At 35.5% G+C, this 26,163-nt stretch overlaps 1 protein-coding gene across 2 annotated transcripts in view; it reads left to right on the top strand.

Annotated features, from left to right (window-relative positions):
• Positions 1 to 26,163, top strand: part of LOC150096468 (uncharacterized) — a 470,709-nt gene that overhangs the window by 85,301 nt on the left and 359,245 nt on the right. For both annotated transcript variants that reach the window (XM_090407965.1, XM_090407964.1), the window contains exon 4: positions 20,807 to 20,856. In XM_090407965.1, the coding sequence (XP_090264091.1) occupies positions 20,807 to 20,856 (50 nt within the window). The remainder of the gene's footprint in view (positions 1 to 20,806; positions 20,857 to 26,163) is intronic.

Genomic DNA, 26,163 nt, shown 5'->3' with positions numbered 1-26,163 from the left:
ACTAAATTAGCTGTATACAAGGCAGTGTTCAAACCAAGTTAAACTTATGAATCTGAGAGCTAGTTAGAAATAAAACACTTGATCAAAGACATCTGATTATGAGACTTCTGAGAAAGATAGTGAAGTGAACAGATCACATCGATGGTAGTATCACATTATAAATGAGGATATGAAGAAAGAAGTCACCATTGTTAGCATTCAGGAATGTTTTAGTTAGTAGAGCTAATCTCGGGTGGTTGGTCATTTAAACAGAATTGGAAAGGAAAGATTAGCAAAACAAGTGTTCTTTGCCAGGTTTGCAGGAAAAGACCCAGACGAAGACCAAGATGTAGATGGATTGATATGGTAAAAAGCACCTTAAAAGACAGAAATATAAAATCTGATAATATTGGAGTTTTTACAGATAAGAGATTAATTTGGAGGAAAATTATTGATTGGAAATTAGTAATGGTGTAACTTTTTCATGTAGTACTATCTTAATTATCCTGTACACCCGCTGAGGGTACATATCAGGAATTTGATAATGAGAACAATATCACCCTTGTTCAGTCATTTTTTACCTAAGTGCTGAAAAATTTCCTCTATATCAATCCTATAATGCCCATTTAATAAGTTAAGTGTTTGTCATATACACTCTTTTTCACCTATCAGCCTGCAAACCTTTCATTCTGTTTTTGTATGTAGCATTCTACAGACCACTCACCAAGTTAGTCATTTTGCCTTTGGTCATCTTCTCCACCAATTCCTCATCCCCAGTAAAACTAGCAGAGATCTGTGTGCAGTAAAGCCCCATAAAAGGCAATGATGGCTTCCTTATTTATGCTTGTAGGTGTGTTTTTTCAATAACCAATTAATCCTATGAGCAGCTTTGGACACTTTTTGCAGTGTTTACTTTACTTTGACACTATTCACCAACACCTCCAAATTCCTAGTTTCAGTTTCCAGTTTGCATTTTGTTAATGAAGTATACATCTTGTAATCTTTTCTCCAAAATGGAAAACATGCCACTTTCTCCCATTAAACTCTCAGAATATTTAAATCATTCTGTAAGCTGTCTACATCATCTGAATTAACTATTATATTCCACAATTTCGCATCATCAGTAAGTGAATATTTCCCTTCAGATCATAACAATAATATGCAAATTAAATTCCTGTGGTCTAAGCACAGAGTCCTCCTGCAGCACACTGTTAGTCATCTGGATTTTGCTTCTCCATGTACTACTGTTCCATATATCTGTATCCATTTGCTCTGGTTTCTGTAGTAGTTCCGTGTGATATCCTATAATTTGCATTTTTTAAAATCCAGCAGTATTTTCATGTAGCCATTCCTTTTATTCAGCTCAATTATCCCTATATTATAAAAAGTAAATTACACAGGCATGACTTGCTCTTCATAAAACTATGCTGTCTGACATGGTGTGATATTCTTATCTATCCACTATATTTAACCACTTTCTTTTTACCTTACCACTAATCCCAAGGTACTGATTAGGCTAGAATTTCTTTATGCAACAAAACTATTTTCCTCTCTTTTCACTCCCTTGGGACATGACCATAGCTGGGATTAGAACAGCCTAGTCAGAGGTAATGCATTCCTTTGTGCATTATTATAGTATGCTGACCGCTTAGTGATTAAAAAAAAAAAAGAAAGACAATGGAATGACTCTTACATAAGGAAAAAGTTATTCCTTATATAGGAGTCATTATAAGAGTAATTTTCAGGTGAGTTTCCTAGTCATTAATACATACAGATGAAAAGAGATAAACAAAATGAGAACAACACTTAAAATGCAAGTGTGTGACAATATATGTTATTAACTGTAGAAGGATTAGTTCATCTGCATCTGGAATTCAAAGAAATTGTTTTAAATAAATACTAATTCATGAAGCATGGGAATCTGAGGAGCATTATTTAGGATGACTTCCCAAATATGGAAACATTTGGGTGATTATGAAGAGCTCAGGAAACAGCTTGTGGGTGTAGCGTGGAATGAGGAGTTAGCTGGAAAAGAGATCAATGCAGCTTGGGGGTTCAAAAAATATCTAGTAGATGCAATGTCTAAATGTATTCCAAGGGTGAGAAGGGGTTAAATAAGGTAGGTGTGAGATGGATGAATAAAGAGATTAAGCATGTGATACAGAGAAAAAGGGCATTGTGGAGGCAGCATAAGAGAAGTGGAAATAACCAATTTCATGAGGTCATGAGATACTTAATGAGCAGTTCATAAAGATCTTTCAATCTTGTGAATGTGACTTCATGGAGAGATTGAGAGCAGTTGATGATGGGGAGGAGAGACTGACTGTAAGTGAACAAGAGGTGTTTGGGGGAGTTGAGTAAACTAGATGTAAATAAGGCTGTGGGACTTAATAATATATCACTGCGTATTCTGAAGGAATGTGCCAGAGAGTTGACACCTGCCTTGACATATTTTTTAATACGAGTCTTGCACTTGGTCAAGTTCCTAAAGAGTGGAAGGAGGGCAAGATTGTGCCACTTCATAAAGTGATCGAACTCAAGCATAAAAACTATAGGCCTCTCTCTGTGTCAGGGCATTGTGGAGGCAGAGAAGCTTGTGAGAACTAGAATCCAGAGTTGGGTTGACAACAATGCTATAATCTTTGATGGACAGCATGGATTTGCTAAAGGGAGGTCATGTTTTAGTAATCTACTTATTACAATAAAGTGACTGCTTCCTTGGACAGAGGAGAAGGATACACAGTAATATAATTGGATGTCGCAAAAGCTGTTGATAGAGTACCTCATGATAAGTTGACAGTCAAACTAGAGCAGATGGGGTTGGATATTAGATTAGTGCATTGGATTGGAGACTGGCTATCTGATAGGTATCAACAAGTTGTGTATGGGGGTGCGATATCCAGGAAAAGGAAAGTCACTAGTGAAGCACCTCAGGGATATGTTTTAGGGCCATTACTATTTAACTTGTATATTAATGATATTGGCAAAGATTTGGATGGAGATATTCAGTTGTTTGCAGATGATGCAAAGTTGGGACGAACCATAAAGAGTAGTGAAGATGTTGTGGCCTTGCAAGAAGACTTGAATAAATTGAGTGATTGGGCACAGAAATGGGGATGCAAGTTCAATGTTGCGAAATGTAAGGTTTTAAAATTTGGAAAACAAAGATGGGATGCAGAATTTATGTTTGGTGAGAATATATTGTTGGAGGTAGAGGAAATAAGAAATCTGGAGGTGATAGTGGATAAGGATCTAAAATTCAGGGGACATATTGCCAAAATTGTGAAGACAACAACACAAAGGCTTCTGGGAATGATGTGGAGGACACTGATGTGTAGAAGTAGGGAGATTCTTGTTCTATTGTATAAAGCTTTGATTAGGCTACGTATGGATTATTGTGAACAGATTTGGTCACCAGGTTTTCAGAAGGATGAAGAGATGTTGGAGAGGGTCCAAAGGCGACTGACTAAGGTAGTTTCTGACCTCTGGAATGTTGAGTATGAGGAAAGATTGAAAAGATGTAATTTGCAGAGTCTGGTGGACAGGAGGAAGAGGGGAGATATGATAGAGACCTACAAGTTGGTAAGGGGTTGTTATTAGATCAATGGTGGAGACGTTCTACAGAGAATAGTGGGAGATCAGGGGAGAACCAGAGGTCATCCCTGGAAACTGTATAAAGAGGGTGTGAGTAGGGGAGTGAGAGGCAGGTTTTTTTCGTGCAGAGTTGTGAATGATTGGAATGCCTTGCCTGAGAGTGTGGTGTCTGCAAGGACTTTGAGTGTGTTTAAGACACGGTATGATGAGATGTGTGTGTGTGTGATAAAAGGACCTTCCAAATGAGTTTTTGACTCCATGAGGTCTTGGGGTAATAATAATAATTTAAAATAGTCATTTTTGTTGCAGTTTGATCTGTGAATGTGGGCTTATAACTTTCTTTATATATTCTTAAAAATAACTTCTGTGCATGACTTTAGTTTTGTTCCAGTGCCTAGTGAATAATAAGGCATGGCTGGCCAAACCAGACTTATCAGACTCATGAAGTAAAATATAATCTTGATGTTCTTGTAGCAAATCTGAATTGAATGACCTGTCTGCCTATAATAATAAAGGCTTCATATACATGGGATTCTTTAAACTTCAGGATGAAAAAGAGGAGGATGTTTTTCTTTTGGATAGTTTAGAAAGAAATTTCATCAAACTGGATGAAAAAGAAACTTGGAGGTCAATTTGGTGAAGAAGTCTTGTGATTCTTTCTAACACAACCTTTAGATGTTGTCGTCATGTGGGATTCCCCCAATTTTCCTCATCCTTCCCTTAGGACTGGTTTAGCCCTCCAATGAGGGATTTTTAAGTATGTATTTTTGACTGTAGATCCACATGTGTTCACGGGATGGTTTGCCTGTTGTAAGGGACAAAAACCCAAAGTTTCTGGGAGAAAAACCCTCTACCTCCATATGAGACCAGCTAACTCACCTTTAGTCGAAAAGAGACCAGATAAAGGTTCGTCATATCATGGATGAGAATCGAATCCATGTCTTTTCGATCAAAGGGCTAAGATCTTTATTTTTGTTACTGACTGAGCTACAGAGGCTCTACATCCTTTAGATATTAAATGGAATTCTAGAAACTTCTCAAGGAGGATTAGCATGAATGGGCATTATTATTAATTACTTTATTGAGATGAAAGCAGCCTTAATAAAGGATGGTTGTTTATTAGCAGAGAACCAGTAGAACATAGTTTATGTGCATGGTGAACCAAAATTTTAATTCCAGTACGAGTTGTTTATCTGTATACCAAGAGACTACCTTTAGGTTGACATAAAATGAGAACATCCAGAAAAGAGAGGCTTTTTTTTTTTTTTTTTTTTTTTTTTTTTTTTTTTTTTTAACTTCGAGGGGTAAATTTAATTCTTGGGTTTACTGAATTAATTTTTGTCAAGATATCAAGTTGTGATGAGTAACAGTTCCAGACATAGAAAATGTCATCAACTGAAGATTAAGTTTATTTGCAGGTTGAGTCAGATCACTGGAGATGCAACCATTTGTGAAATAATCTAATTAGAAGATTAAGCTTTCTAAAATATATATATTTTATCATGACCCACATTTGTATGCCCTTTGCCATCTTTGGTTATCACTATATTCTTATTGTGTTTTAGAGATGATAAAGATAGAATTTCATTTTTAATAGATTGCTTTTAGAAGGTATGGATTTAAACAAAATATATGCTGTTTGCAAATGAATTTTACTCATAAAGGAATAAGGGATGTTATGAAGACCTTTATGAATACTAAACATGAAGTCTGTGATTGGAATGGTTTTCAGAGCCACAGCATAATGTAACCCTTTTAACAACACTGGAAATTCTTCATGCAATAAATCACAGCGAGAAATATTGATAATGGTTCTTGCACTGTGAGTATAGGCACTAAGTGGATAATTCTTCTTGTTTAAAAGTGACTGGGATTTTTGAATGTGTTGTTTTGGAGCTACGGCATTGACTCTGTTGAGTCTGATGCTGAAGCTCTGAACATCATTCTCGTCATGAAAGAAATTAGAGAAGTGAACAGATGGTATCAAAAGCAGAATCGTATTAAAAATAAAGATATTAGAAAGGAACTTGACATTGCTAGCATTCAAGAATGTGTGAGTAATCTAAGGTGGTATGGCCACTTAAATAGAATCGGTGAGGAAAGATTAGCAAAGCAAGGGTTTGATGCCAAGCTGGCAGGAAAGAGATCCAGAGGAAGACCAATGGCTAGATGGATTGATTCAGTCAGAAGTGCCTTAGATGAGTGTCGACAAGTACTACACTAATTTGTAGGAAAAATTGTTGATAAATAAATAATAAAGTAAATGTAATCATGTAGTGCCTGTCATAGTAGCCTAAACATTTCTTGAGGGTGGATACATATCAGCAAATTGATGATGACATGGAAAGTAATCTGAAGAGAAATATTATTATTAGATCTCCATGGAGTCTATTTATTTAGCGTATGGCATAAAAATGACAAATAACATCAAAATATATTAATACATATTCGTCCAGCCAATAAAAATGAGACAGGTAGTGTACATATACAAATATCAGGTAAAAAAGTCTTTAAAATTTTAAACCTAATTCAACTAGCCATTCAAGAGCTGAAGGATCTGCTTCAAAAAAAAAAAGTCTCTCAGATCACTAGGGTAGGCTCTTATGCTGCAGTCCTCCAGAATATGCCAGATGGTTTGGTTTGGTTTATAGCCCCACAGACACATTGGGGTGTAGGTGATCTTCCCCACTTGTTTAAGCTGTCTTGTGCAAATACCTTGTCCTATGTGTATCCTATTAGTCAGATATTATATTAGATATTATAGATATTAGTCAGTGAAACGTCAGATGTTAAACTATTATTTACTAGACTAATATACAGAATCAAGTCTTTAATTTATTAATACTAGTGGTCAAGTAAAAGGTCATAATATGAATAGAATCGATGAAATCACAAAACGAAAGGTACACAATCTTGAAAGTTTAAAATGTAAAAAGGCTAGGTATTTGAACCATTTGACATTCTTAAAAAGGTGTCTTGACAACAACGTTATACCAAAATTTCTTCGCCTAAAACAACTTTTTAAGTAAAAAAAAGGCAAATATCATTTACCTCAATACAGTATTCGCTCAACTTAGAGAAGGAATTTGTCATTCGAGATTCATACTCAACCAAATTGACTCTCAATGCTATGACTTAATCACAGACGTTTCTAATATTCTAGATGAAGAAACTTGGCAACTTTTGGACAACATGATTCAAAAAAGTTATACAAAAACTTTCAATCAAAGTAAAAAGACACAAATTAAAAAATTTAACGCACCATATGATAATCACATCAACTCTAAACCTTCCCTACCAGACAACCAAGTCATTGTGAACCAATCTAATCACATCTTAACAAAACCAGAGATTTCTATTCTCAAAAAAGGATTCAATTTTGCCTTAAAATCAACTACTATTCCAAAAATGGACTTTATCTGCAACTTAGAGAAAGCCTTCTCATTATTTCCACTCACAATAGTCAATGACTTAAGATTAAAAAGCAGCGTAATCCTCTCCGCTCCCTCTAGATATTCTCACACCAACTCTAGCACTATGGAAAGAAAAGTATTACTGAAATTAAAGAACGACAAAGAAATCATTATACTGAGAGCAGACAAGGGCAACAATACTGTCGTCTTAAATACCAGGAATATGAAGAAAAAGATCGATAATCTATTATCGGACACATCTGTCTATGATGTTCTTAACACAGATCCTACTCACAAAAACCATCTTGATACCAATGAACTATTATGTGATATGACCAACTGGCCTGTGGACTTAATCAAAAAACTAAAATCTATGCATCCGTTAACTCCAAGACTATATGGTGTTCCCAAAATCCATAAAGAAGGTACACCATTACGTCCAATAGTAGATGATATCCATTCTCCTACTTACAATCTATCAAAATATCTAGCTAAAATGTTACAAGAACACATTCACAACATGGATTCTTATATCAAGAACTCCCAACATTTCTTGGAGAAATTAAAAAAAAAAAAAATCCATATCTCTGAAGATAATATTATGGCTAGCCTGGATGTCACATCTCTATTCACAAATATCCCAGTTTCAGAAGTCATCGCCATCTTAGAAAACTTGTTCCCACCAAACATCACCAAGTTGTTCAAGCATTGCTTAACTTCGAATTATTTTACATGGTAAAAAAACCTACGACAAACAACTTACAGGATTAGCCATGGGTAGCCCTCTCTCCTTCTTGTGCCGACCTATTCTTAGAAAATTTGGAAACTCAAATTTTATTCCAAATTACTCTTAAACCACAAATTGGAATCACAAAAAAGAACTAATAGATTATCTAAACAAAATTAATGGCTTCCACAACACTATCAAGTTCACATTGGAACTAGAAAAAGATAATAAACTTCCATTCCTAGACGTCCTTATTAAGAAACAAACTGACAATAGCATCAACCTGTAGATATATAGAAAACCTACTAACACTGAACGCTACCTCCATTTCGACTTGTCTCACCACATATCCCAGAAACTCAGCATTATCCATATGCTCAAAAAAAGAGCTATACAGTGTACCACAGACCCTGGTGACTTACAAGAAGAATTAATGAAAATATCCAGCGATCTATCCCTAAATGGCTACCTTACAAGAATCATCAACAAAATTCTCTTTAATGACATACCGCAAAGACAACGAGATGAAACCCAATACATCAGCTCTATAACAATTCCATTTGTTAGTACCATATCCAAAAAATTAGCTCTTCTTCTAAAACCATATAATATCAGAGTAACCGTCAAACCTATTGAGACCATTCAAAAGTTTATAAGATCACCGAAAGATAGCCATCCTTTCTACAAATACTCTGGAGTTTATAGCATACCCTGTTCATGCGGTATCAATTACATCAGACAGACATCTAGAAGTTTTGAAACAAGAAAGAAAGAACACATAGGCTATGTAAGGAATAACAGACAAGTTATATCAGTTCTTTCCTCCCACTTTGCCTCTACCAACCATAATATTGAATGGGATATGAGTCATATGCCCTACATAGAAGAGAACTACCATTCCAGAACATTCAAAGAAGCTGCTACAGTTGCCCATTTAACTGGTAACTTAAATAAGAATCAAGGCCTAATCTTACCAGATATATTGAAAACTCTAATCAGATCATTTAACCAAAAAGAAATGAACTTTCATGAAAATTACAGTAAATATCTCAACAAATAAAATGTTGTACTTGCGACACGTGTATTGTTATCATGCACAGTGATAACTTTATATAAATTTTAGAATTGTCGGTTAGTTTCCTAGTTTTTGTTACTTTCTATTGCTTACCAGTGTATCCTTTGAAAATGCTGACAGATATTAGTCAGTGAAACGTCGGATATTAAACTATTATTTACTTGACTAACATACAGAATCAAGTCTTTAACTTATTAATACTAGTGGTCAAGAAAAAGGTCATAATATGAAAAGAGTTGTTGTTTTCGATCTCGATGATGAATTGTATATGTTTGTTTTGTTTGTTTTCAGTGGCTAAGGAATTTATTTAATGTTTTGCAACCTTTTTAATTTTTTATTTTTAATTGCATTTTTATGGAGTATCTTGTGAACTGTTATTCTTATTGTGGCCTTTTTTTTTTACAAATGTTTGGTTAATAATTTACAATTCTTGGTTCAGAGCTTGTTCGTTGGAGCATATTGTTAGGGCTCTTTGTTTGAGGATATTGATGACTCCTATTTTTTGTGTTGGATGGTGATATGAATTTTTATGTATGTATTGGCCTGTGTGTGCAGGCTTCTGGGAGGGAGACTGTGAAGGAGAGGTGGCCTGAGGGAAGACGTGTGTCTAGAAAAGGAAGAGAGGTATTGTTTTTGATCTCGATGGTGAATTGGATATATTTGTGTTGTTTGTTCAGGTGGCTTAGCCGTGGAGGCCAAACGGCAAAAATATCATGCACATATCTAAGCCAGACTTTGGGCTTTAGGCTAGCTGAATCGAGAGCTCATTGCTCAAAATCTTGCATCTAAAAGTTAGCTGTTGGGGATGGGGGGGGGGGGAGTGGTGAGCCCATGGCTGTACCTTCTTTTTGTAGGTAAAAATTATTTTGCCACGCGAAATTCCCAGAGTGGAGTTCGTGGGCAGATAGGGCCATGATACTGGGTGGAAATATGTTCTGTAAGAGAAGAATGGTATCATTGACATTAGTGAAAAAGGCAGTTAGTGACATTAAAGTCTTCCATGTGATATTAGTCTTCCATTAGCGATAAAAGTGACATTAGTCTTCCATGAAAAAGTTAGCTGTTGGGGGGGGAGCATGGCTGTACCTTCTTTTTGCAGGTAAAAATTATTTTGCCACACTAAATTCCCAGAGTGGAGTACGTGGGCAGATAAGACCATGATACTTGGTGGAAATATGTTCTGTAAGAGAAGCATGGTATTATTGGCATTAGTGGAAAGGGCAGTTATGTCAAAGCTGACTAATAAATCTTTATCGTTGAGTGTGATATTTTTAATTTTGTTTATGAGGTATTGCGTATTTTTTATGTAGGAGTGGAACTCCTTGAGTAGCCACTAGTTTCTTGGCTAAGTGATAATTAGGGCTGTTAATTCCTTTAACTATCAGTAGTAGTGGTGTGTTTATTTTGTGTATTTTTGGCAAGACATAAATTCTGGGATATAATAATAATAACAACATAATGCTGTATTAGTTTTTTGGTTGTTTCCTCTGGACACATGATCACCATTTTGATTAATTCTGTTGTTTTCTTTTTGATGTAGTTTGTAGGGTTGCAGTTCACCATTTGGTACATGTTGTGTCAGATACCATTTGGTTCATTTTTTCTAGGTAAGCTGTGCATTCAAGGATAACAGCATTGCTTTTATCTGCTTTTGTAATAACAGTGTCTCGGTTGTTTTTTAAAGATTTAAGGGCCAATTTTTCTGCTCTGGTTAGGTTGCAACTTAGTTGTTTATTGGAGTTTAATATGTAATATGTTTCCATTTGTATTTTGTCGGCTATATTGGAGGGGAGGGATTTTAGACATCTTTCAGTGTGATAAATAAAATCTAATTTGTTAACTCACTTTGGTGCAATGGCATAGTTTTGGCCTTTTTTCAATAGTGAGATCTCTTCTTCATTAAGATTGTATGGATTTGTTGATAATTTGTTCAGGGTCTGCTGGCAGATCATTGCTTCTAGCTTCGCTTGTAGATGATTGGCTGCTCCAATGAATAAGCTCTGAACCAAGAATTTGAAATTATTAACCAAACATTTGTAAAAAAATGGCTACAACAAAATTCAGTTCACAAGATCCTCCATAAAAGTGCCATTAAAAACAAAAAAGATTGCAAGAATGCCATAGCATACATTAGCAGCATTTTGAAAAAAATAGACAGAACACTGCTACTTAAATACAATATTAAGACAACCTTCAAACCCCCAGCAAAATTAAGAAATTTACTTAGCTCCTCCAAAGATCATCTTCCATACCTTGCCCACTCAGGGGTGGGGGCAACAAAATTCAATGTACCTGTAACCTAACTTACATAGGTTACACCATCCCAATTAGAAAAGATGAACACAAATGGCATATTTAAATTGACTTGAAACGCACCAATCCCTATATCGCATCAAAACCTAGTTTTGAAAGAAAATTCAAAGAAGCCTGTGAAATGCTGAAGCATCAACCAAATCTGAACAAGAATGATGGATTTATTATTCCAAAAATTTGGAGAACCCATCTTCAATCTGTATAGCATCCAGAACAAGACCAAACAGAACAAAATCTTAATACAAGAGGACTTTAGAAATTGTTTAATGTAGTTTTTTTGTTTTTTTTTCATCAGAGGTTAGGCTGGGGTAAATGATTAACCAACATTTAGATTCGCCTTACTTTTGTAGTGTAGTGTCATGTAATTTGTATCATGTACTTACGAATGTTTTCCTGATGATGATCTACAGAAGTCGAAACATCGAATGTTACTTTTTTAATGTTAAGTAAAGTAATTATTATAATGTGTGTTGTGTCTCCATAAATTCTTCAGTATGAATGGAAACTGTATCATTATTCAAGCCCCTCTCTCATTCAAGCCCCCATTGTTGTTTAATTTGTATCCTAGATACAAATTAAACAGCAATGGACTGAAAACAGACCTCTGGGGCACACCAATGACCTTCCTCCTCTGGGTTATTGATATCTCATACACAATTTGCTGCTACATATCAGACAGTCCATCTCTAGTCCAGTGCATTAATCTACTATCCAACCCCATCTGTTCCAGTTTAATTACAATCTTATTATGTGGCAATCTATCAAAAGCTTCAGCAAAATGTAAGTATACAACTGTATAGGCCTCCCCCTTTAGTCCAATGTGCCTGTTGTCTTATTACAGTAAGTAGACATGGTTAGCAACCCATGCTGTCTCACAAAAAGAATGTTGTTGTAATCAGCTGAATTCTGAATACTGGTGTTCTCACTAGCCTCTCTTACATCTTTACCACAACTCCAGACAAACAGATTGATCTATAATGTAATTTGAAGCCTTAGTCTTATCACCCCAGTTATAAAGCAGAATAATTTTGCCTTCTTTCCATTTCTTTGGAACTTGGATAAGTCTAAAACTCAAGTTAAAGAGGTTAAGTTAAAGCTGTTGTTAACTCCCTGGATCATTATCTCAAGACATTCGGTGATAAACCATCAAGTCCTACAGCTTTATTGACATCAAGTTTACTGAAATCCTCATATATCTGCTCCTCCTTTCCCACTGCTCTCAAGTTATGCATGATCTTATGTTCACGAGGATGAAATACCTTTATGAACTGCTCATTCAACATCTCTGCTTTATTCTCTTCAGTGGTAATCGTTCTACCATTCTTTCAAATCATTATCATCCTTCCATTATCATTTTTTCTTCTACTGGCCATGTATCAAAAGACTCTGTAGGATTCCTTTTGGTCTCATTAGCAGCTAACTGTGTTCGTACTGCACTTTTTCTACTCTTACCGTGCAAAAAAACTGTTACCACTCTTACCTCTCATGCTTGCTCTTTGCACTCATACTACTGACAATCACCACCACTCATCTTATGCTGCCTTCTTAATGCCTTCTTCCAAATTCCATGTTTCACCTCTTCATTCATCCATTTCATATCACTTTATTCAACCTCTTGATCTTTGGAATGCAATCAGACATTGTCTCTGCCAGGCAGTTCCTGAACAGCTCCCAAGCAGCATTGATCTCCTTTCCTTCCAATTCTTCATTCCATGATATGGCTGCAAGCTGTCTCCTGAGCTTGTCCTAATCACTAGTCTTATAGTTCCACATGTATCTTTTTCTCACAGAAGTCCTCATATGACTGGCTGCCACCCAAGTAATCACCTCATGGTCATTCTCACCAAGCAGAGGGAGATTCACTACCTCATTTACAATAACATCCTCTTATGAGATAATCAAATACAAGATCCTTGATCTGTGTTTACCCTCTGTCATGTACTGCCTAAAGTAGTTGGCCTGCAAAAAAGATGCTGTCTCTTCATTCCATTCCATATTACTGTAATTAAAATCATCCATAATAATCACCTTTTCTTAATAGCTTGACTGATTTGCCTATACATTTCCTTCTAGCTGCCCTCCGCTTTACCATGTCTATAGTAACGCCCAACTAAATACTTCATTTGGTTCGCCTACACATCACATGATACTGCTTCAAAGTCCCTGTTCACTATTTTCATCTCCATCTTCATTGGAGATAACTCCTATTCTACCGTTTACAGTACCCCACCCCTTCTGTCTTGCCTATCCTCGTGAAAAACATCATATCCATCTTTCTCTATCCTGTCAGAATGTTATCCTCGTCTAACCATGTCTCACTTATTCCAACAATTTTGTGTATTCCAATATGCTCTATTAATGCTACAATTTTATTTTCTTCATTTTCAATATTTGCAAACTTACATACTAGCTTAATTCTGGTTCTATAATAAGCCTCCCCAAGCCCACTCCTCAGACCTGTTTGTTTCCATCATATCTCAGATCATCTCAATCCTTCATTATACACACATATCTCCACTTTTGTATACATCATCACTCTTCCTGTCTCTCCTACTCGACTTACCTGCTGTTCCTTATCATCTCTTGCTTCCTCAGGTCTTCCATTCACTTTGGTCATTGCAGCAACAGTTTCTCCAGCTGACCCACACCATATCCATTCAAATGCATTCAGTCTCTTTTATTCAGCTTCATCCATTCCTCAAATTCATCCCACACATTCACAAAAGAATTCCTTTCGCTTCACACAGCTAGCATCCCATTCATAATCCTCACTTCCATGTCATCTCATCACTATCATACTTGGGCAGCACGCTGACTACCTCCTTTCCTACCACACTGTTATCTTTTACACTCCTTGTTGCCATCCAGATCATTTGTGCCTACTACTAACTCTCTTGCTCTCCTTTTTCTCATATACTTTATTTACATTCTCATTTACCACACATCTCTAATAACTGAATCCCCATACATGTCATTCTTGAATCATTGAACACCTCCTTTACATTGCCATCTTTTATTCCAGCCTACTTCTTCCTTCCACACATGCTTCTTAATCTCCTCATTTTACTCTGCAGTTTCCTTATCTGTTGTCTTGTCTTCACCAACTCCACTCTCATATCCTGAGTTTTCTCACTGCTCTTTTCTGTTTGCACTGGGTCAGTTGCTTTCATCCTCGTTATCTATGGTGCCTGTTATTTTAGTCTGTTGGTTTAACTTTTGCATACACTATCTTACCACTACTTTCAATCACCTCATTTATACTCTCTCTTTCACCATTCTTTAAATCTGGAACTTAATTCACTCCAGTACTTTCAGTTTCACAGCTTTCAGCACCGACTTCTGCTACTTCATTTTCTTGCTTCCAACAAGTTTTGCATTTCTGACTCATAAAACATCTATGACACTCACTCTCTCCACTATCATTCTCATACTACAATCCATTTTCTCTTGGCAGTGGATATATATATATAGCAAGCACGCACGCGCGCACACACACACACACACACACAACATTTCACAAAATAGTCCCTTGCACAACAATGTCTTGGCTGTCATTGTTCTCATTTGCATCGTCACCATAAATAACACAATTTGTCTGTTGTACATAGTATAAATATATTAAAAAAAATAATACTAAATAGTACATGGTATAAATATATAAAATAAATCACTCAACCACACAATCACACACAAAGATATTACAAGCAGTAATTATCAAATTGGGTAGAGTAATAGTTAATCATTGTGATGTGGAGAGCTTGCAGGATGATACAAATAGGCTGCCAATATGACCAAAAGATAATGAGTGTCAGTTTAATGTGAGAAATGTAGATTTGAAGTTTACAGGGTGTATTGCTGATGTTGCCAAGGTATCTCCTAGGATTAGCTGAAGAACACACTAGCAAGTATACAGATGAGGAAGTTGTTATTCCTCTTTATAAGGCCTTAATATGTCCACATCTTGATTATTATGCTTAGGTCTGGTCACCTGGGTTTCTTGGGGATGAAGGAATGTGGGAAAACAATCCACAGGCAAGTGACCAATATGATGAGTTTTCTGTGGAATGCTGCCTATGAGGATATTGCAAGTTTTTTTCCCCACATGGTTTAGACTATAATAAATTTAGTTTAATCCTTTATCCAAGTGTAAGCAAACAAAGTTTGCTCCTGAAGTATCTTCTGGACTGAGGCAACTCATGATAAAGGGGGACCGAGCTCTCAACACTCCTCGTCTTAGTATCTCCCATAATGCAAAGCACATCTTCTTGCAGACATGTATAATGCTATGCATTAAGGGAAGGGTCACTACCCAGACCGGTTTCGACCAAGCTCTCATCACAAGGAGTGATGAGAGCTTGCTCCACCTTTACCACGAGTTGTGTCAGTTCTGAAGATACTTCTGGTGCAAACTTTGTTTGCTTACACTTGGATAAAGGATTAAACTAAATTTATTATAATCTAAATCAAGTAGAAAAAAACTTCCGTCTTTCTCCAAATCCAGAGTAATTTAATAATAAGGTGAGACACCTTTTGCTGTTTTAAGGATACTTGTGACATAAGATTGAATGATAAATGCATCTAATGACTGTATATCTATATCAAAAATCTGGGAAAGTCTAATCAAGATTCATTAATTTTTATTATTTTTTTTTTTTCAATCATGTCTACTTCAAAATATTCCATTTCATACTTAGTGATATAACATCACGTGGCGTGTTATATTTTAAACGATCTATTGTTAATATTCTAGCTTGTATTTTTTAAAAACTGTTCTTGTAATACCACTGAGGATGGTATTACAAGAACTATTTCCAGACCAAAATATTTGGTTAATTAAATATCTTTCTTGTGTTTATTTTATGTGCATTTATCATTGAGACACCTTTTGGCAAGTCGTATAGGTAAATATGACTTCTCCATTGCTTCCACCTTAGTATCACCACCTCTGGTGGTGATACCCTGGCTCCCTCTGACGAGACCTCAATTAAGGTTGAAACTAGTCTGGGTAGTGACCCTTCCCTTAATGCTAAGACAAGGAGTGATGAGAGTTTGGTCCACCTTCACCACGAGTTGCCTCAGTTCTGAAGATACTTCAGGCACAAACTTTGTTTGCTTACATATTGGATAAAGGATTAAACTAAATTTATTATAGCCTGTGAGGATAGATTGAGGATTTGGGAGTTACAGAAGTTGGTTGATAGGCCAAAAAGCTTAGATCTGATATAGAAACATTTAAATTACCGTATTTACTCAAATATAACTAGCCCTTGCATATATCTCGCGCCCCAATTTTACTTTACGAAAAAAGAAATTCACATGTATCTCGCACATGCAAAAAAAGTTTAAAAGTTTAAGAAATAGATGGTGTTGTTAAGGCAGTTTCACATATTTTGGAATTCAGTTGAAGAGAATCAGCATTTCAAATCAACAATCGTCAGCTTGCATTTGTTGTCGAGTCCCACAAACAAACAGCAATAACAGAAAATGGTGAACATTGTGATAATTTTCACCATTTTCATTTTCATTGTTTTTCACTATCAGTGTGATAGTGAAAAACAGCGATGCACAATCATACTCACAATTACTGCAGATGGAAGAAAGTTGCCTCCTTATATAATATTCAAAGGGAAACCATGTCGAAGGGAAAATTTCCCCATGGAATTTATGTAAGAGTTCAAGAAAAAGGATGGATAGATATTATAATGATTCAACATTGGACTAGAACAGTTTGGGACAAATGATCAGGGGCTTTATTATTTCAAGCCAGACTACTCATGTGGGTTAGTTTCTGCTGACACTTAGAACCTAAAATACTAAATTAACTTTCGGATGTGAAGACCGATGTGGCCATTATTCCTGGTTGTCTTACACCTTGTCTACAGCCTTTGGATGTATTGGCTGTTGTGAAGCTGGATTTTGAGAGCTTGGGACATAATTTTGCCAGAAATAATTGCCAAGAGTTTTTTTTTAAAAAAAAAAACGGCATTTCTAATGTGCTGGATGGGAGCGAAGACGACGCTGTTTGGGTAGAGATTCTTGGTAAGTCATCCATTTTCAGTTTTTTTTAAATCACAGTGATCTTATGATTCCGAAATGATGAAAAGGACAAACAGTAACCATTTTTTAATTTAATTACAGAAGCATTGTCACTAAAGATTCAAATATATTGTGTGATGAAGGTGAGCAGCGATCTTGTAAATAATGTTGATAAATTTTCAGAAAATTTAAATGCATTCATTTTAAAATTAAATCCTCAGTATTCATTATAGATTATAATGAATACTGAGGATTTAATTATAAATGTTAATTTAATTTTTTCCAGAAAAACAAAACTTTAGTTTCCTAAAATCCCTGCATATATCTTGCACTACCATTTTTTAACTTTAATTTTGGAGGCAAAAGTGCAAGTTGTATTCAAGTAAATACAGTACTTAATCAATCAGCATGCTATAGAAGAAGTTAATTTTATATACTTGGGAACAAATGTCAATTCTGAAGGTGGAACTGACAGGGATACAATGCAAAGACTGACAAAAGCTAATACTGCTTTCAGAAAATAAAATAATATACAGAAATCTTCAATATACCATAATAAAACCAAAATAAAGATCTTCAATAGCAGTGTTAAGACTATTAGTATTATTAGGTGGATCAGGGACATGGAAGCTGACAGAAGGAAGCTAAATGAAATAGTTTTCAAACAAAATGTCTGTGTAAAATATTAAACATATTTTAGGCCCAATGTATAACAAATGATGACTTATACAAGCTCTATGCAAAAATGCATCACCGATGCAATAAAAAAACGCAGATGGAAATGGATTGGGCACATACTGAGAATGGATAGCAGAGAGATTCCTGTAGTGGCTTTGACATGGATCCCAGAGAGAAAAAATGGAAAAGGGGAGATCTAAATTAACTTGGAAGAGAATGAAAAAGGAAAGAAGACTGGCTTGATGAAAGAGCTTGAGAGAAGCCGAACTGGTGGATCAGGACAAAAGTATCTGGAAGAAATGGATCTTGACCTTATGTGCCATGAAGTGCAAAGAGGATAAGTAAGTTACTTAAAGGGTTGTATAGGATTAATGCAGGGACATGAAAGCAGATCGAAAAACATGTTTTTCGGTCAGCTTTCATGTTTCAGCATGTTTCAGTATTTGGCTTCAAAGAGTAAAAGTGTAGTTAGTAGGGGTTTGAGGACTAATTTTTTGCTTGGAGAGTGGTGAATGAATGAATGGAATGATTTTCCAGAAACAGTTGTTAGTGCTTTGCCTGTTAATTAGTTCAAGGAGAAGTATAGTATGCCCACCGTTTGTAGGTCTCTCCTTGGCATTTTGCCAAGAATAGTCGATTCATGCTGAAGGGGAGAAAGAAATGAAGGATGTACGAATTGGTCGCCAACATGCGAAATCACATGCTTTCTTGTCCATCGCTATACTAGTAGTAGCTTGATTTTTGTTGTTGCTTTTTTGCATTATTTTTTTATTATTAATTTGTATGATGGATCCAGTACAGTCAACAAGTTCTGTTGTTAAACATTTCAGCAGCTCTTGCAAAAGAATATTGAATAATGTGCTGACATTCTGCGAAAAAGAATCGTCAGAAGGCCCTCCTTGTTCCCCTTTCTCAAGTCATAAAACGTGCAAGTGCAATTGCGGGCATATCGGGGTCAACTGTTAAAAGAATTTATAGGGAATCAAAAGGTGAAGGTAAGCCAAAATTTAAATCTCCTAAAAAAAAGCGCCAGAGAAAGAAAACCATCAAAACCGTAGCTTTGAATGATTTTGATGTAGATGTTATAAGAAGAACTATTCCCGAATTTTACATGGTCAAGAAAAGAGTGCCAACTGTTCCGAAATTGATTCCTGTGCTTAAAGAAAAAATTAATTTTCCTTGGAAAAGAGAAACTTTAAAGAAAATGCTTCATGAAATCGGATTTTGTTTTAAAAAGTCCCAGAATAAAAGGAAACTTATCATGGAGCGAAGTGACATTGTTTTATCTAGAATGCAGTATTTGAGAGCAATAAGACATTTCAGGGAGGAGAAAAGACCGATTCTGTATCTAGATGAAACTTGGATTGATAGTAATTTAACTTATGGAAAATGTTGGCAGTCTAAAGAAGAATGTGGAGTGCTACAAACCGGAAATACTTCGTGGTGCATAATAATTTTGTGTGCGGGTGGAGAAATGGGTTTTTTACCGAATTCAAACTTACTATACAAAGCCAATTCAACTACTGGAGATTACCATGGATAAATGAATTCTACGATCTTCGAAAAGTGGGCAGAAGAAAAACTGATTCTAAACCTTCCTAAAAATGCTGTTGTTATAATTGATAACACTTCATACCACTCTATTTGATTAAACAAAGTTCCAAATTGGTCTAATAAGAAGCAAGTTCTTAGGGATTGGCTCTCTACAAATAACATTTCTCATTCCCCAGATATGCGAAAAATTGAATTGCTTAATTTGGTCAAAAAAAACTCGCCCACAGCTAAACTATTTAAATTCAACATGATGCTCAAACAGCGTAGATTTCTAGCTTTGAGGCTACCACCATATCATTGCGATATTAATGCTATTGAGTATGTTTGGGCAGAAGTGAAAAGTTTCATTTGTTCGCCATCACAACGTAACTGGGGATATTGAGATATTGAAACTTTTTAAGGTTTCAGAATAGGCGATTGAAAGTATTACAGTTCAAAACACTGGGGAAAATATTGCTCTCATGTCACCACATTGGAAAATGTATTGGGACAGAGACAGAATTATCAAAGAATTATGCGAACCTTTTGTGATCAGTTTAAGTGAAAGTGATGGCAATTCGGACACTGATTCAGATGATTCTGAAGATTAAAAGGATTTGATAATGGTATTTTTTTCCAACATTTTTTTTGCATGGGTTTGTTAAAAGAGTCACAACAAGTCATAAATAATTAATCGGTTTAGGACATTAAAGTGTCTCAGTTCTCTCAGCTGTAAGTTTAGAATATCTAAGTTCTTTTGAAAAAATTTCTGTTTTTCTGTATAATTATTTTTATTTTATAGAAAACTTTCTTAAAAATAAACTTAAATAAATTTTTATTTTATGCTATACCTTTTTTAAATTTGTTAATACTCTACGTACATTTTTCCAATTATACAAGCAAAATAGTTACTTTAAAAACAGCAATGTTCGTAAAAGAAAAGCTAAATTTTCTGACCTGTAATAATAAACAAACTCATCCCAGAAGACAGATTGATTACCCTATTAACGGAATGGATTCTCCTTTTTCTGACATGCTAACTATGTGATAGATGTTGTGTGGATATTCTGGGATTCCATGGATGTGCCCGTATGATAATCCAAACCACAACAAAAATTACTGTCATAAACTTTTTCAATTTTGGATTCTTTGGATGTATTTTACTGATTTCCATGGAAAGGGAGTTATGGGTATCATGAGCATCAGTGTTTTTTTTTTTTTTTTTTTTTTTTTTTTTTTGGTAGTTAGAGGTAGGGTATGGCTTTTAAAGCACCAGCCTGAATATTATGAGTAAAGAGAGAAAATTCTTTGAGGTATCTGTGAAATTGTGTTCAATGATTGTAGATTTAAAAAAAATAATTAATCTTGAACTATGAGGCTCAAAATTATAAGTGTGTGTGTTGCATGCATGATCGTTCAAAATTATAATATAGTTAAATATTCTTTTTGTATTTTCAGTAACAGAAAAGCAGTTAAATGAATTACGTGTAGAAAGCGAAAGAGAAAAGGTGAGAACGTTCAGCATTTTATTGTTGGTTTTTTAAAATATTTTTGTTTATGCTGAATTTCCAGTTAGATTTACTGTAGATAATTTCCATTATTAATAAATAAATATTTATTTCATTGAAAGTAAATAGTAAATAAATAAATGAGACATAAAAGAAGCAACAACAACATTTAGTGATATCAGAAGCTGGAAAGATGTTGAAAGTTTATTTTTCACTAGGTCAGACTATAATAAGTTTATTATAGTCTAACCTGCCTTCCAAAGTCTCCACTCTTAGAGGACATAGGTTTTAGAAATTATACATAGAAATTATAGTCTAACCTGCCTTCCAAAGTCTCCACTCTTAGAGGACATAGGTCATCACTTATCATAGGCAGTACCCCACCACCACATTTTCCCTTCCTATCCTGCTGAAAAATGCTGTTCCTAGCGACTTTTAGTCCTGTTATTATAACCTCTTCTGTCAACCACGTCTCAGTGATCCCAATAATTTTTGGCCAGGGTGATGCTCTCTGCGCCACCAATTCCTCTCGCTTATTCCGGATACTCCTGGCATTAGTATATAGCATATAAATGCCGTTGTTTCTATACCCAGCATTATCCCCTCTAGACGCCACTGGGCTCGGTGTTACCTGATGTCATCCCCTTCTCCCAAGTACTCATTCCCACAAGAGGCCATCCCTGCTGCCATCTCTCTAGATGCTTACGTCCTTCCTCATTCAAATGTAAGCGGTCTCTTGCATACAGTTCCTCTGTCCTCAAACGCACTCCAAGCATCCACATATTCCAGTCCTCTCTTGTCACACATTCTATCTATTATGTCATTCAATATTACTGCTGTTCTGCTCAGTTCGTCATTATCATACCTAGGCAATGCACACGCTATCTTTCTCCTCTGTGTCTTCTTTCGTACCACTTCAAGCAAGAATCTCATATCTCTCACTGCCCTATTTACACCACCACGCAGGTCATTTGTTCCCACCATCACAATCATCTCATCCACCCTTTCACCCCTCTTAACTGCGAAAGCCAGCCTTTCTGTCGTTATTTTTGTTTGGTTTTCTAGAGTACTTCTAAGTTTTAAAGGTATTGTCATTAGTTTAGAAAAGTTAAGTAGTAATAAAAATCTTCAAATACTTTATCTTTAAAAGTATAGATTCTATAAAAAATAATAATCAAATAAACAAATAAATAAATATATAAATAAAATTTGCTGCACCAGTCCTAGCTCCATACTTGTATACATTAGAATTATCTTGCTCTCCTTCCACTTATTAGGATTCAGTCTGGTCAAAGGTAGGCATTACCAACTCTCTTGTACAATCTTTATTCAGCACTCATGCCAATATTCCATCTCCAATCTGACTACTATATTCAAATGAAACTTTTGTAATGCAGCTGCCTTTTCTATCTCTATTTTGAAATCTGCTATCCCTTTCATATCCAAGGAGCTAATTGGACTGCCCAGAATGTATTGCATATTTCCCTGTCATCCACATCCACTAAGGATATTCTTCCTTGACCATTCTTGTTTTTACTTGCTGCATAAAATTCTCTTGTATTTCCTTTAGTCTGTGACAAACTTCTTTTCATCATCTGATTTGGCTTTCCTCACCATAGTTTTCACTCTTTCTCTCTTAAGCCTTGCCATCAGTCTTTTCTCAATACTGGATCCAAAATATATATATATATATATATATATTTTTTTTTTTTTTTCAGGTTTTATACAGTAGTATTAATCCTCTTAACTTCCATGGGATTTATTCCATCTAAGGTTTCTTTCTGATAATTATTGGGAAAAATTTTTAACTTTAAAATTTCTGATTGCCGGGAATAATAAAAAAAATATTTCCCAAGAAATTCGAGAATTTTTATAATCTTTTCCTATCTGAAATTCCCCATTCTCACCACCTAAGAAATAAAATGATTTGGGTATTCTCTTAGTTCATTGTCATCCCATCCCTTAAGGTGTGCCATGCATATGTATTGTGAAATTGAAATTAGTAAACTCTAATGTCACATTTTATTGCAGTTACTCCTAATAATGAGTGAAATGTACATGGAATGATTACAGTATTTATTTGTTTATTTTTTTAGCTCATTATCAAATATTTGTAAAATATTGCAGTACAAAGCATCCTCATCAAAAAGTGAACTTTATTGTTATCACAAACATAATAATGGCATGGAAAGATGAAAAAGCAGTGAAGCCTGCACAAATGATGCCCACTTAAGAAAGAAAAACCAGTGTTTCCATTTGTCACACAGAACGTATACTAGAAGTAGAAGACTTAGTGGCTCAACTTTCAATAGATGAATTTCTATCAGAACCCTTGTAAAATGCAATTTTATTAGAGAAAGTTTCTCTAAAAGTGGCCTGCAGTTACCAATAAGGATAAGAAATTACTACTAAGTGATTAATTTCTTTTTTGCAGCATTAGTACATATTTCGAATTTCTTTTATGTTAATCTTGATCGTTATTTTTCAACAAATACATGATGTTACTTATCTGTATGTTGTACCAATATAATTTTTTTTTCTTTACAATCATCAAACTTTGAGTCTTATTTTTTATTATCTAATACTAATTAAATTTTACTTTTTTTTCTTATATACTAAAATTTATAGATAATTATTACAGCATTTTATCATAAATAAATAAGAGAAGGGGTAAATATTATATCAAAACAAAATTTTCAAGAATTCTGGGAAACTGCTATTTCCCATTTCTAATTTCCAAATATTAAAAAATGTTGAGAATTTATTATTATGTTGGAGGTTTAATGGATTTTTTACAACACTCAAAAAGAATTAAATTAGAATTTAATACTTCCTATATTTCGTCCTAGTCACTAGGACATCTACGGGGATTACAAAAACAATTAATGTAACATGCACACAAAAACTTACAATACTAAGCCCAACTATGTGGGTGACACTAAAGTCCTATCTAGGTGGAGCGCCCTCTAAGGGCAGTAGTAGGTGGCCTGGGATGTATGGTGGGACCTCTGGTGATGAGTGTTTCCCAAATCTTCGGAAGCTTAATGCAACCGTATTTGTTAAGATTTGGTTGGTTTCTGAGAGCTGCTGCTGCTTCTAAGAAAAGTCTCTCTTTCTTGAATTTGCTGTGGTGGCGCATGGTGGTTTTCTTCCATGATGCTCTGTGGGTGGTGTCCAAAACATGGTCAGCCAAGCCTGACCATGTTTTATTCCAAGTTATTCCAAGAGAAATACTCTTTTCCTTTGCCATCAACTCTGGGTATTTCTCTTGGAATAACAAAATCTACAAGCAGATAGAAGGAACCGCCATGGGTTCCCCCCCCTCTCACCCCCCCTTGCCAATTTCTATATGGAAGATTTCGAAAAACGAGCCATAGACTCAGCCCCACTCAAACCTTCTATCTGACTAAGATATGTAGATGATGTGTTCTCCATTTGGCCTCATGGCCCAGACACGTTAGACTCCTTCCTCGGTCATCTCAATAGCCTACATCCAAGAATCCAGTTTACTATGGAAAAGGAAAAGAACAATTGTTTACCCTTCCTAGACACCTTAGTCACGCGCCTGCCTAATGATACACTTGCCTTCACTGTATACAGAAAACCCCCACACACACAGGCAGATACATTCACAAACTCTCCCACCACCACCTCTCACAACAATATGGCATCATTAAAACCCTTACCGAGAGAGCCCACAATCTTTGTTCCAGTGGAACTGCCCTCATTACTGAGCTTAACCACATACACAGAACTTTCCTCTCCAATGGCTACAGCGAACACAGTATCAAAAAAATAATCAATTCCTCCTCCATTCCCCGTCCCTCTCGTCAACAAGATTTTAAAAATGCCATCACCATACCCTACATCCGAGGCACTTCTGAAAAAATAGCCAAGATACTAAAAAAGTATAACCTATACACAGCATATAAGCCCTACTGCAAACTTGCTACCCTTATCCGTTCTACGAAAGATCAGCTCCCTCCTCTCTCTCTGCCTGGAGTTTACAAAGTACCCTGTTCCTGTAAGCTTGCGTACTTTGGACAGACAGGCAGATCAGCATCCATCCGCCTGGAGGAACACAAGTCGTACATCGTTAAACACAACTATGGCCATTCAGGCTTGGCTGACCATGTTTTGGACACCACCCACAGAGCATCATGCAAGAAAACCACCATGCTCCACCACAGCAAATTCAAGAAAGAGAGACTTTTCTTAGAAGCAGCAGCAGCTCTCAGAAACCAACCAAATCTTAACAAATACGGTTGCATTAACCTTCCGAAGATTTGGGAAACACTCATCACCAGAGGTCCCACCTTATATTCCAGGCCACCTACTACCGCCCTTAGAGGGTGCTCCACCTAGATAGGACTTTAGTGTCACCCACGTGGTTGGGCTTAGTATTGTAAGTTTTTGTGTGCATGTTACATTAATTGTTTTTGTAATTCCCGTAGATGTCATAGTGACTAGGACGAAATATAGGAAGTATTAAATTCTAATTTAATTCTTTTTGAGTGTTGTAAAAAATCCATTAAACCTCCAACATAATGTCCTCACAGCACTTAAGCCTCTACACAAGAGTTGAGAATTTAGAAAACTTAATTGTAACTGAGATGCAAGGTAGATATTACTTTTTTCAAACCTTTGACCATTTCTCATGTATGAGATCTAAATATTGAAATGTAACCAGATAACATAATAAAATTATACAGTAATGGAATGATTCTTACATTAGGGGGAAAAAAAAATTATTTAAAATTTATAAAATTTTCAACTAGGTTTCCTAGCCATTGTCAATGCAGTTGAAAAGAGATAAACACAATAACAACACTTAAATTGCAAGCTCGTGACAATATATGCTATCAAGTGCAGGAGGAAAACTCCATCTATTAGCATTCAAAGAAATAAATTTAAATAATTACAATTTTAAGAAGCATAGGAATGAGGAATTTTACTTAGGATAACTTCCCATAATTGGGAAGGTTTAAGGCAATCTTTTTTGTTCTGGTTCAGACTATGAATGTGGGCTTCACAACTCTCTTTATACCATTTTTCAAGATGAAAATAACTTTTGCATAGGATTATAATTTTGTTTCAACAGATTCTGTTCATAGTGGATAAGGCGTGGCTATCTAAACCAGACTCTTCAAGTAAAATATACTCTTGATATTCTAGATGAATCTGAGTTGAACAACCCATCTGTCCATAATAACAAAGGTCACATGAACAAGAGATCCTGTAAACTCCAGGATAAGACAGAGGAGGATATTTGTATATTTGTTTTTCAGAGTGAAGGAATTTAGTTTT

Source organism: Typopeltis vanoorti, chromosome 18 (genome assembly GCF_054136105.1).
Source record: "Typopeltis vanoorti isolate ZY-2024b chromosome 18, IOZ_Tvanoo_1.0, whole genome shotgun sequence".
Classification (NCBI taxonomy): Eukaryota; Metazoa; Arthropoda; class Arachnida; order Uropygi; family Thelyphonidae; genus Typopeltis; species Typopeltis vanoorti.
This window is presented reverse-complemented; position numbering and strand designations above follow the sequence as displayed.